At 57.7% G+C, this 12441-nt stretch overlaps 1 protein-coding gene across 1 annotated transcript in view; it reads left to right on the top strand.

Annotated features, from left to right (window-relative positions):
* LOC112102183 (zinc finger protein 282-like) overlaps positions 1-10927 on the top strand; it is a 12552-nt gene extending 1625 nt beyond the window's left edge. The window contains exons 3-8 of the mRNA XM_029913484.1: positions 184-345; positions 1703-1816; positions 2374-2487; positions 3655-3768; positions 4281-4837; positions 9345-10927. Of these exons, the coding sequence (XP_029769344.1) occupies positions 184-345; positions 1703-1816; positions 2374-2487; positions 3655-3768; positions 4281-4837; positions 9345-10628 (2345 nt within the window). The 3' untranslated portion in view covers positions 10629-10927. The remainder of the gene's footprint in view (positions 1-183; positions 346-1702; positions 1817-2373; positions 2488-3654; positions 3769-4280; positions 4838-9344) is intronic.
* The last annotated feature ends 1514 nt before the right edge of the window (positions 10928-12441 follow it).

Here is a 12441-nt window from a genome sequence, read left to right as displayed (position 1 = left end):
ACTTCCTGTGCCCATGGCAGCCCCTTCCCTTGGGAAGAATCAGAGAGTCCCACCCATCAGAGGAACAGCGCCCGCCCCCGTGCAGGGTATCCCTGTAACAGTGCAGCTTCTCTTCACATCGCCTGTCACCCCCAGCAGTCGGGGGTTCGGTATTTAAAACCACTGATCATGATCTGTAATGAGCATCCTACTGTGTGACTCAAACCCTGGAGCGTCTCTCTCCATCTGCAGACTATGCCATCTCCAAACCTGACCTCCTGTCCCGGATTGAACGAGGGGAGGAGCCGTGTGTCGGGGATCAAGGTCGTTCAGAGGAGAGCGAGATCCCTGCAGACCCCAGCCCAGGTACATTGAAACTGCTCCGAAATGAGCCCTGAGGCCTCTCGCTTCAGCTGGGTTCCCAGTGGTCGTTCCACTGGCTGCCGGGGCATTCCCGGTGCTGGAGGTGTGACTGCCTGGCGAACGCGCACAAGGTGTGAAGTTAAATGGCTCTATCCAATGAAAGCTTCACGAGCTCCTTCATTCCCTCTGTTTCAGTGGGCACTTTTCTGACACTTGTGCCAGGGACAGGAGAACATTTGGGGGAATTCGGGCGAAATGGACGTTGCTTCCCCCAAATCCCTGAGATTGCACCAGGAGGTTGAGCGTCTTGTGTGTGTTTTATTCCTGTTCTTTGCTTTTTTTAATCTAATCCCAGCCAGCGGGTAAGAGCAGTGATGGGATGAAGCCACAAATCCGGATCAGGATCTTGAAACCGCTTTCTCCCCCCTCCCCCTAGTTTGGTTTGACCAACTGTGAGCAGATACCCTGTGGCACGGGATTTCCCCTGGCTGCCCCCCAGGTTAGGCAGGGCGGGGAGAAGAGAGAAGACCTCTCTGGAAGGAGCAAGTGAGAAAAGCTCCTTTGAGATCCCAAAGCCTGGAACAACCCAGGGGCAGTGACACAATTGAACCCTGGCAGCCTGCGTGCTGCAGAACGTCCCGCGTGCTGAACGGGCTCTGAGAGCGGACAGGCTCGCCCAGCCCCCGGGGGAACCACTAGAGCAAAGGGAAGCTGAAGTTCTAGCAAGCTCTCAGAACGTGCGGCTCCTCCCCAGACGTGCATTTCTGTCCTTGTCCCCGGCCAGTGCCATCTGCAGCTCTCCCCCCGTCCCACCTCAACTCCCCTCCCCCTTCCTGACCGTTCTGGCATCAAACCCGTCTGCAGCCCTCCATTTCCCCTCCCCCCCGAGCCGCGCTAGCGTCTGTTCCGAGCGGGCCCCCTCTGAAACACGGTGCTGGGCGGAGATGGGTGTGACGCTCCTGGGCCCAGCTCTCAGCGGGGAGGAGAAACAGGCAGGGTGTGTCTGCGTTCTGGCTGGAAGGGGGAAGTGCCAGCCAAGGAGCCGTACCCGCGGGAGTTCTGATCTAACGAGCAGCTAACGAGAAGTGTAGCGGTGGGGGCGCACGGAGGGAGGGACGAGCTGCCCCGCGTACGATCTCATCTGAGCCATTACAGATGTACCTGGGGCAGCCAGCCCCTCCCACCGCCACGGCTACACGTCCAGCTCGAAAGTCGACGTACCCTTAATAGCCTTGGCTGGGTTGGCTAAGCAGCCTAGCGACTTTGGGCCCCCACCTCCCACTGACAGTCCATTGGAACTGGGTGCCCAACTCCCCTAGGCCCCTCTGAAAATCTGAGCCCTTCTCTTTCCTGTGAACAGAATCCCCCGTCTCTGCACCAGACATTTCATTGTGGATTAACCAGGAGGAGAATCCGGGCTGCGGGGGCCGAGGGGACTCTGGGGAAAACGAAATCAGTGGAAGCCCCTGCTCGGGTGAGTAACGGATTTCGCCGTCTCGGAGCTGGCGATTGCAGTAATCAAACCGGAGCTGTTATGTCTGTGCCCAGCCGTCTCCACGGACCAGCAGCAGTTTTCTTACCCTCTGGGCAGCCTGGCTCCCACCTCTGCATTGCTGTACCCGACTTCTGCTGGCTTGTCCCCCTGCCTTTCACTAGCAATGCCCTGCGGTCGCCTCGCCTCGTGTGGGGCTGGCAGTGCCCCGGTGGGGGCTGGCAGGGAGCAGCCCCTCTGCTCAGGAGCTGGGACGGGACCTGCCCTGCGTGCAGAGAGGATGTTGTCTCGCTCCCTTGCCTGCAGCGTGGGAGCCTGGCCCGTCTGGCCGTTAGTGCACGTGCTCTGCGTTCATGAAGCCCAGCAGGGCGGGGGTGTCCCTTAGTGTTCTGGCTGTTCAGCAAATCCCCCCCTTTGGAATCGCCGAACTTGTCTTGGGGCGGAGGAGGGGTCCACAGCGAAGGTGGTGGGGCCTGAGCTCGGTGTTTGGCTCCGGCCGAGAGCGGGGAAAACGGTGTAATCCTCTTTGCCCTGAACAGAGTTTCCGATTGTCCCCCCCGATGCCGCGTCCTGGGTTAAACGAGAGGAAGAGCCGTGTGGGCAGGATCGGCCGGTCTGTGGAGAAGGCAGAACCCCTGCAGGCCCCAGCCCTGGTGAGTAGCAGCCGAGAGCTCTGGGCACAGGGCGTGAGGAGACGAGCGGGGAATCCAGCCGGACCGTTTTACCATTTCTGCTCGTCTGGTCTCAACTTCCCTAACGTGGTGTTAGTTTACAGGCCGCAAGCCAGCCGGTCGCGCCCCCTCCTGGCCCTGCCACCCCCCAGAGCCCCTCCCCCTTTCCCTCTTTGGATAGTCTGACCACTGGTCTTAGCCCCTCGTTTTCTGCTTCCTCTTGAGCCTCACCAACACCTTTGTATCCATTAGAAAGAGGTGTCTTCTCTCCTCCAGCAAGAGCCAGTGCCGGCTTTAAACCCCCAACTCGGGGGGAAGTGGGAGTAGAAACCAAACTGGAACGTAATCCCCCAGGAGTGGAAGGGACTCTGGGACCCGGAGTCCAGTCCCCGCTATCGCAGGCCACCCCAGCATGGAACCCGTTGCTGGAAGTTTGTTTATAGCCCTGATTTTTCAGGGTGGCACCAGATACTAATTGAGCCGTAAATGTCCGTATTAAATCCAAGCGGAATTTGTACAGTTGCTCCAAACGTGGCTAAAAGCCGCACTAGCCAGGAGTTGCCACATCCAGACAATGACGAACCTTGATAAGCCTGTACAGATGTTGACGAAGGATACTCACAAAAAGGAGTAGGCCCCGGGGTGCTCAAACCCACGCTGGCGGCTCCCGCTTGGACAGGCAGACACGCTAATGAACCCTTTAGAAGCTCATCCCTTCATACCCTCTCACAAACAAGTGATGTCCTATCGCCGGCTATTCTCTTCGCTAATAGCCAGGGATTAGGCAGTTTGGAGTTGTCCTTTCTCTGGCCTGGGCCAGTTGAGCAAGGAATTTTCCTTCTGACTTCATCGGCTATGGTTCCGGTTTAATGTTTCCAGCAAAGCGTCCCCTGGTGCCAGGCACGGCTGGTTGAACTCCTCCTTTCACGCCTTCCCACAACTGAGAAGTGCCTGCCCTTTACGAAACCTGCAAAACCAGATTGTCTGTAGTCAAGTGCATTTAACCCTGGATAGACTAACCCGTCCCATTCAGAAACATACAAGCTCCACCTTCAAACCCCTTTCTCTTGCCTCCACCTCTGTCGGGAGCCCCTTCCAGGATGTTAGAAACCGTCTGCTAATTCCCAGCCTGCTCTTCCCTGGGAACAGAATCTCCTGCTCCTGCGCCTGACCGTTCCCCCTGGGTTAAACCGGAGCCGGAGGCGTGTGCTGGGACTCAACCGACTTTGGAGCAAAGGGGGCTCCCTGGAGAGCCCAGCGCAGGTGAGTATTGGAGAGCAACAGCTCGGAACCAGTGAGGGGCTAAAGGAGCTGGTCAGAGCCAACTTCCAGCGCATTGCGACTGCAAACGGGCCGCCGGTATCATCGGGCCCCTCCCATCCCCCTCCAGCACGGCCCCTCTGCCGGGGGGGTGGCGTAGGCCTGGCCCTTCCACCGTTTCTCCACCTGGGAAATTCCCAGCAGGCCAGGTGAGGCTGCTCTGCAAGCCCAGAGTAGCTCAAAGCAGCCTCATCACTGGTGATATCAAGGCCCAGGTCCGACCCCAGCACCTCAGACAGTGAGATGGGGAAAACTTCCCCTCAGCCCTTCTCTAGGGGAAGAAAGAATTTGCAGAGCCCGGGCCGGTAAACCAGCACCTCGATGAGTGTCCCAGCTCGCTCCCCACGGCCAACTTCATGGGCCTTGACTCCAAAGCAGGAGCCCCTGAATCGCAGAATTCCCTCCCTCCCTCCCTGGCAGGTGATGTGAATAATGGCTGCTTTCTTCTGCCCCAGCAGGTGAGATCCCGCTCCAACTTGCAGAGGAGCATCGTGCGGAGGAGGGGGGCGAGGGCCCAAGCCCCCCCAGGGCAGTTTGTGCAACGTCCAAAGGGACCGTGGTCCAGAGCCCTGGCGAGGGCCCTGCGGCTCGGCAGAGAAGCATCCTGGGACGGTCGGCTCAGGGCAAGAGGGGCATTGGGGAGCTCCGAGCGGCCGGGGGCCAGCAGAGAGCCGTGGGGGGCGAGCGGCCCAGCCCGTGTCCCGTGCGTGGGAAGTGCTTGGGGCAGAAGCAGTTGCTGCTAAGCCCCAAGAAGAGCCTGTTGGCGGAGAAGCCCGCCAAGTGCAGGGAATGTGGCAAGAGCGTCGGCCGGATTCAGTGCTGCCTCCAGCACCAGCACATGCCCCCGGGCAAGCTGCCCTTCACCTGCGCCGAGTGCCGGAAGCGCTTCCGCAAGAAGCGGCCCCTGCTCTTCCCCCCCGAGCCCCACACGGCCGAGCAGCCCTTCTCCTGCCCCGCCTGCGGCAAGGCCTTCAGCCAGCGGGACACACTGCTGGCTCACCAGAAGACCCACCTCTGAGAGCACAAGTCCATGTGTGCTGCCTGCAGCCAGGGCTTTGTCCCTGAGGAGTAAACGCAGCACCAGTGGGTGCACGCCATGGAGGGCTGCCCCACCAGTGCAGGAGGAGCTTCGTCCGCCTGTGCCACCTGGCCACGCACCAGTGGGTCCCTCCAAGGGCACTCGGTGTGGGCGGGGCTTTGCCCGCCAGGACAGCCTGGCAGAGCACCAGAGGACTCGTCTCCTGCACAAGCCTGCCGAGGGCACCGCGGGGCTGGCCGCGGGGACCCAGGGCCTCTCAGGCTGCACCGGCCCAAGCTGGGCTTGGCGAGCCAGCCCCCTACTGTGCCCAAGTGACACCTGTTCCATCCCACCCAGGTGCCAGCCGGCCCTGGGCCAGGCGAGGCAGAGACCCTGCAGGCATAGAGTCCCTGGGGAGGGGTTTGCTGCCCACCCGAGTCCTGTAGAGAAACCATCGGTGCAGAGTGCGGGGACAGGGCTTCCCCCAGCTCCGTGGGGGGGAATGCGTTGGGTCGGAGCACTACCGGGGCCAGCACCCCCTGGGAGGAGCAGCCACCGCTCCTGAGCACGGGGAAGGATAAACGACACTGAGAATCCGAGCAGGGGGCGTCGCTCGCTGTGGGAACAGCCTCAGTCACACCCCACAAGCCAGCCGGGCCGGTGCATTCGGGTCCCTTTGCGCACCCCTGTGTTCGGGCGGCACGAAGGGGGCAAAAAGCAGCCAGGTCGGGCCAGCTGAGATCCCCGGGCATGGGGGAGCTCTCGCCTTGTGCACCTGGCTCCCGTGCCACCCTGGCCACCCAAACTTGTACAGGGGCCTCGGCCGAAGTGCCCTGTAGTGGAGGACAGATGGCCCCATCTCTAATCCGACACAGAAGCCACGGACTAGACAGGCCCTGGAGACAGCTCCGTTCGCCCTTGTGTGGCGAAGGAAGTTTGCACGGGTGCCGTGCCGTGCCGTGCCTGCTTTGTGGATAAAGCACATACTGCAGCCTCCAAGACTGTTGTTCCGGCACCGTTCACCACACTAAGGAGCCCTGGGGGCAGACAGTCACCTCCCAGCCCCTGCCACTGAGAAGCAGACGGGAAGCTGTGCCATCTTCAGCACTACCGAGCTGGGGAGAGCGGGGTAGTTCACCTGCCTGCACCGGAGAACGCCCCATGTTCCAGGCATGCCGCTAACGCAGTGCAGCCAGCGAGAGCTGACGGTGTGCAGAAACTGGCAGGAGCTGCCCATTTAGTTGCGATGACTGTGGGCCCAGTCCTGCAAATCCTTGCCCATTTATCACTTCCCGGAGTGTTCCCCTGGAAGTCAATGGACCACAACCTGTCAGTGGGAACTGCAGGTCCCTGGCCCAATGGGAAGTCACCTGTGAGTCGGGGTTGGCAGGCTCAGGACACATGCACTGGAAATCTGCATCCTGCTCTTTGCACTGTGGGTGCCCCAGGGTGAGCGCTGCTCGGGGACCAGCAGGAACATTCACTCGGACGGGGCTCTGGGTATTAATCCACCAGCTGTTTGGATATGGGGTCAAGCCCTCCAGCATGTTGGAGTTGGCGGATGTGATTGCAGAGCCATTGGCCATTATCTTTGAAAACTTGTGGTGATCGGGGGAGGTCCCGGACAATTGGAAAAAGGCAAATAGAGTGTCCATCTTTTAAAAGGGGAAGGAGGAGAAGCCGGGGAACTACAGACCTCACCTCAGTCCTTGGAAAAATCAAGGAATCCATTTTGAAGCACTTGGAGAAGAGGAAGGTGATCAGGATTCACCAAAGGCAAATCATGACTGACCAACCTGATTGCCTTCTATGATGAGATAACTGGCTCTGTGGATATGGGGAAAGCAGTGGACATGATATATCTTGATGTTAGCAAAGCTTTTGATACGGCCTCCCACAGTATTCTTGCCAGCAAGTTTAAAAAGTATGGATTGGATGGATGGACTATAAGGTGGACAGAAAGCTGGCTAGATCATTGGGCTCAACGGGTAGTGATCAATGGCTTGATGTCTAGTTGGCAGCCGGTATCAAGCGGAGTGCCCCAAGGGTCAGTCCTGGGGCCGGTTTTGTTCAACATCTTCATTAATGATCTGGATAATGGGATTAATTGCACCCTCAGCAAGTTCATGGATGACATTAAGCTGGGGGGAGACGTAAATACACTGGAGGGTAGGGATAGAGTCCAGAGTGACCTAGACAAATTGGAGTATTGGGCCAAAAGAAATCTGATGAGGTTCAACAAGGACAAGTGCAGAGTCCTGCACTTAGGACAGAAGAATCCCATTCACTGCTACAGGCTGGGGGCCGACTGGCTAAGAGGCAGTTCTGCAGAAAAGGACCTGGGGATTACAGTGGACGAGAAGCTGGATATGAGTCAGCAGTGTGCCCTTGTTGCCAAGAAGGCTAATAGCATATTGGGCTGTATTAGTAGGAGCAATGCCAGCAGATCGAGGGACGTGATCGTTCCCCTCTATTCGGCATTGGTGAGGCCACATCTGGAGTATTGTGTCCAGTTTTGGGACCCCCACTACAGAAAGGATGTGGACAAATTGGAGAGAGTCCAGCGGAGGGCAACGAAAATGATTAGGGAGCTGGGACTCATGACTTACGAGGAGAGGCTGAGGGAACTGGGGTTATTTAGTTTGCAGAAGAGAAGAGTGAGGGGTGATTTGATAGCAGCCTTCAACTACCTGAAGGGGGGTTCCAAAGAGGATGGAGCTCGGCTGTTCTCAGTGGTGGCAGATGACAGAACAAGGAGCAATGGTCTCAAGTTGCAGTGGGGGAGGTCTAGGTTGGATATTAGGAAACACTATTTCACTAGGAGGGTGATGAAGCACTGGAATGGGTTCCCTAGGGAGGTGGTGGAATCTCCTTCCTTAGAGGTTTTTAAGGCCCGGCTTGACAAAGCCCTGGCTGGGGTGATTTAGTTGGGAATTGGTCCTGCTTTGAGCAGGGGGTTGGACTAGATGACCTCCTTACGGTTGGAATAGACCTCATCTTCTGTGATTCTATGTGCCTGAGTCCATCAGTGTTCAGGGCAGCGCTTAACTTCCGACTGGTGCCTGAGCTGTCCCAGAGTTGGACGCTGTCCTGACTCAGGGCTCTGGGGAGTTCGGTGCCCACCGGGGGACTGAGGGGATAGTTACTGTCCTATGTGGATGTGTGTGTGTGGGGGGGGGTGATTTCACTTGGGGCAACATTTCACTTGAGCTCTGTGGCCAGGCTCTCCAAAACTGGGTGCCTTGGGTGCTCCCACTGACTGCGGCGGGAGCGGTGGTGCATTTGCACTAAGTGATTCCTCCTAGAGCCTTTGGTGTGCGAGCCCCCATTGCCTGTCACCTCCAGTGACGAAGGGGGCGGGTTTAAAGCCATTTCATTTGCTTGGTAGCAGCTACTCTGTGAACAGTAACAGAGCCTCCTGTTCCCTCCCTCCTCTGCCCAGGCAATGCCATTTCCAACCCTGCTCTGTTGGCCTGGATGGCGCGTGTGGGGGAACCACGTGTCGTGGCTCAGGCGCAGGCAAAGGGGAGCCAAATCCCTGCACACCCCGGCGTGGGGGAGTTCCAGCAGGCGTCACAAAGTGCTTCGCGCTGGGGCCTGGGCCACACTTACAAGTTCGGTAGACGTAGACACGGCTAGGTCGACGGAAGAATTCTGCTCTCGACGTCGCTACACCTCTTGGGGAAGTGGATTCACTACAGCGGTGGGAAAACCTCTTCCCTCACTGCAGGAAGGGTCTACCCTGTGGAGCTACAGCCGCGCAGGCGCAGCGCCATAGCTGTGCCACTGGAGTGTGGCCATGGTCTTTCAGGGACATTGGTATAAAACACAAACCAGAAATCCAGGAGCTTGAGTTAGTTATATTTACCCCAAACGCTTGGGTTTCCTGTATGGAAACTCACAGTTAAGGTGGGCAAACAACCTTAACTGTGCCCCTCAGTAGCACCCGAAAAGAAAATCAGGAAGGCGGTCTGCCCTATCTATCCTGAGCACGCGTTTTCATCTGCACTGAGACTAGAATACATGACTCTCCATCATCTCTGCCTTGTAGGCCTGCTAGCTCGGTGTGTGATGACGCTTGGCTCACTGGCTGGCGTGGGGCATCACGTGCCCAGGCCTGCGAAGTGCTGCACTTTGCATGGAAGGTCCTTGGGCCCCTGTAGCCCCTCTCAGGATAGGGCCATTACTGAGTGTTGAACCCTTCGCTCTGCTGGTTGGCGAAGCAGCACTTTGTAAAGCCTCTCTGCGGCTCGGCTAAGCTGGAGAGCTTTGTTCAGGGTGGGGAAGGCAGGCTGCCTTCCAGAGGTTTGATGCTCCTGGATTTCTAGTGTTAAAAAAGAATAAAAAACTGCAGCACAGTCCTGACACAGGGAGGCTGCAGTTTGCTTGCAGGCTTGATTCCTCCTACGCGTCCCTGTGCCCTCCGTGGTTACCAAACCCCAAACTAGGTCAAATCTCCTTCCCAGGAGCATCCCCGCTGAGTTTCCGTTCCTGACTCGAGGATCTCGGACTGACTCCGTTGCATGAGCTGAGTAAGTGTCTGGATTCTCTCTTTCTTTCAGCAGCCGGCAGGATTGGGATGAAAGCCGAGGAGCGGCAGGTTGAGGAAAAGCCTGAAATCCTGGAGCTGACGACGACATTACTGGGAAGAGCAGACGAAGAGGCTTTCCAGAGCCAAGACCAGCCAGCAGAGAGTCCGTGCGGCCCAGAAGGGCAGCAGGGAGCCGGAGAGCCCACCGCATGCGGGAGCAATCTGTGTGAATTCAAGCCAGGGGCGGCGCAGAAGGAAGCCCACGCAGCCCAAGGCCCATGTACACCTGCAGACCATGGGACAGGCGCCCAAATGGAGCAGCTGCCTCCCCTGCCCCAGAGAATCCTGACAGGAGAAAAACCCTATAACTCCGCTGAATGCCTGAAAAGCGTCTGCCTCCAGCCCAGCCTCCGGAAGCACCAGCTGTCTCATGCCGGACAGGGGACTTACGTCTGTGCCGAGTGTCGGCGAAGCTTTCGGCTGAAGAGGAGCCTTCTAACACACCAGCGAACCCACGTGGGGGAGAGCGACGGGTCCTTCATTTGTACCGCCTGTGGGAAGAACTTTGGCTGCCACCTGGAGCTCACGCGGCGCCAGCGGCTGCACGACGGGGAGCGCCGGTACAAGTGCCCCGAGTGCCCAAAGAGCTTCCTGCAGAAGCGGCACCTTGCGGATCACAAGCGGCTGCACACGGGCGAGCGGCCCTTTCCGTGCCCGGCCTGCGAGAAGACCTTCAACGAGAAGTCCAACCTCAACAAGCACTACCGGATCCACACGGGTGAGCGGCCCTACCACTGCGCCCTGTGCGGCAAGAGCTTCATCCAGAAACACCATCTCCAGAAGCACCTGCGTGTCCACGGGGGGCCGAGGCCGCAGCAATGGGGGAGGTGGGGGGATGGCGTCCCCGCCCCAGCTCCCCAGGCAAACCCGGCGGGGGAGAGACTCTATCCCTGCATCGAATGCATGGAGAGCTTCACTCAGAAGACGTCCCTGGAGCAGCACCAGCGAATGCACACCCAGGAGAGGCCCTTCCAGTGCACCAAGTGCAACAAAAGCTTCCGGCACAGGCAGTCGCTGAACAACCATCAGAAGAGCCACTCTCCCTCCGGGGGTTCACCCCGCCACAGGCAGGGGACGGAGGCAGCCCCCTCAGGGGAAAGGCTGAAAGCAGGCAGTAACCCAGTGGGCTGGCAGTGGGGAGGAGGCAATTTACAGGCTGTTTCCTCCCCAGAAATACAGCAATACATTACATGACAGGCCCATATACTCTATAACAGCAGCTGGCGTTTACAGAGTGCCAAAGCACTGGCCAGTCCTTCATGAATCCTCGCAGCACCCCTGTAAGACAGGGGGTCAGGACTGACCTACCTACCTCACAGGCAGGGAAAGTGACTTGGCAAAGACCATGCAGTGAGTCAGTGGCAGAGCCATGATGAGCACCCAGACGTGCACTCACTCCTCCAGGCCACGCTGCTTTCGGAAAGTGTATTTAACTGAAGTGGGACTTGACCCAGGTAAATAACATGTAATCATTGTAAATAGCAGATGCTACATTAAAGACCTTTACCGGAAGGCTGATGTGTTTTGAGACCAGTTACTTTTGTTAATGTACATGAAAGACTATCAGTGGGTTAGGGTTTGGGGAGGCTGGGAAGTCTAGTTATGGGGCTGAGACCATCAAACAAGCTGGGAGGGGCATGGGGATGGGGGCGGGGGCGGGGGGGGTCTGACGGTGTCTTCCAGCCCCACCGACCCCATGTTGTTCATATGGACATGGAGCCAGGCGCTGGTTTCCCTGAGCCGCCTCCCAGCCCGTGTGCTGCTTTGGGTGGGGGAGGTAAAAGTCCATGTCTCTGTCCCGGCAGCCCCTTGCCTACCTGGATGCTGTATCCTGAGCCACGCACAGCTGGCTCCCCGGGCCACCTCACAAAGCTGCCCTCACACCTTGCAGCAGAGGCCAGTCTGAGCACCCCTTGGGGAGGGGACACGCCTGCACTGGGCAGGGTGGGGGAGGCTTTGCACCTGCTTTGTGGATAAATGTGGGACCTTCCACTGACTGAGTCTCAGCTGGAACAAAGCCGGCTAAAAAGACTTAGGAGCCGCCACTTTAGGGCAACACCCCTGGGGAGGCAGAGGACGTGTTGGGGCCAGATGGGTCCAAGCAAGGAGGTGCTGCTAGCGCCGCTGTCCAGGAAGGGGTGGTGCTGCCCTGAGAAACCCAGACCCAGGACAGAGAGAGATCAGTGAGCTAGTGAGAGTGGAGCCTACTAGGGGCAGAGGCTCTGCAGACAAGTTTTCTAGAGAGAAAGCCACGTCCTCCTGCCCCCAGGAGATGGAGGGATTGGCCACCAGCAGCCTCATATCTCATAAGAACAGCCAGACTGGGTCAGACCAATGGTCCATCTAGCCCAATAGCCTGTCTCTGACAGTGGCCAGTGCCAGGTGCTTCACAGGGCATGATCAGAACAGGGCAACGATTGAGGGACCCAGCCCCTGTCATCCAGTCCCAGCTTCTGGCAGTCAGAGGCTTAGGGACACCCAGAGTTGCACCCCTGACCATTTTGGCTAATAGCCAGTCATGGACCTATCTTCCATGAACATATCTAATTATTCTTTGAACCCTTATACTTTTGGCCCTCATAACATCCCCTGGCAATGAGTTCCACAGGTTGACTGTGCGTTGTGTGAAGAAATACTTCCTTTCATTTGTTTTAAACCTGCTGCCTATTCATTTCATCCGGTGACCTCTGGTGCTTGTGTTACGTGAATGGATAAATAACACTTCATTCATTTTCTCCACACCATTCAGGATTTTATATCATATGGGCTCCATTCGGTGCAGGCCAGCAATGTGCATCTCTGTGCCCTGGGGGGGGGCTGATGTACCATGCCAGGTTTATACCTTCCCCCTCCACTATTACAATTTATGTCAGAAGCGTTATAAGGACAACCTAAAAAGAGTGTAAAATATTGACATTGACACTTGCCCAGGATCGCTTAAAACGGAGTGAAGTCCTACGTGCCGGTCCCCTGCGTTCTGAACTTGCTCGCCGACAAGCCGAAGAGG

This window comes from Terrapene carolina, unplaced genomic scaffold (assembly GCF_002925995.2).
Source record: "Terrapene carolina triunguis isolate 2854851 unplaced genomic scaffold, T_m_triunguis-2.0 Scaffold668, whole genome shotgun sequence".
In the NCBI taxonomy this organism is placed as follows: domain Eukaryota; kingdom Metazoa; phylum Chordata; order Testudines; family Emydidae; genus Terrapene; species Terrapene triunguis.
The sequence above is the reverse complement of the archived record's forward strand: the minus strand, read 5'-3'. Positions and strand labels throughout refer to the sequence as shown.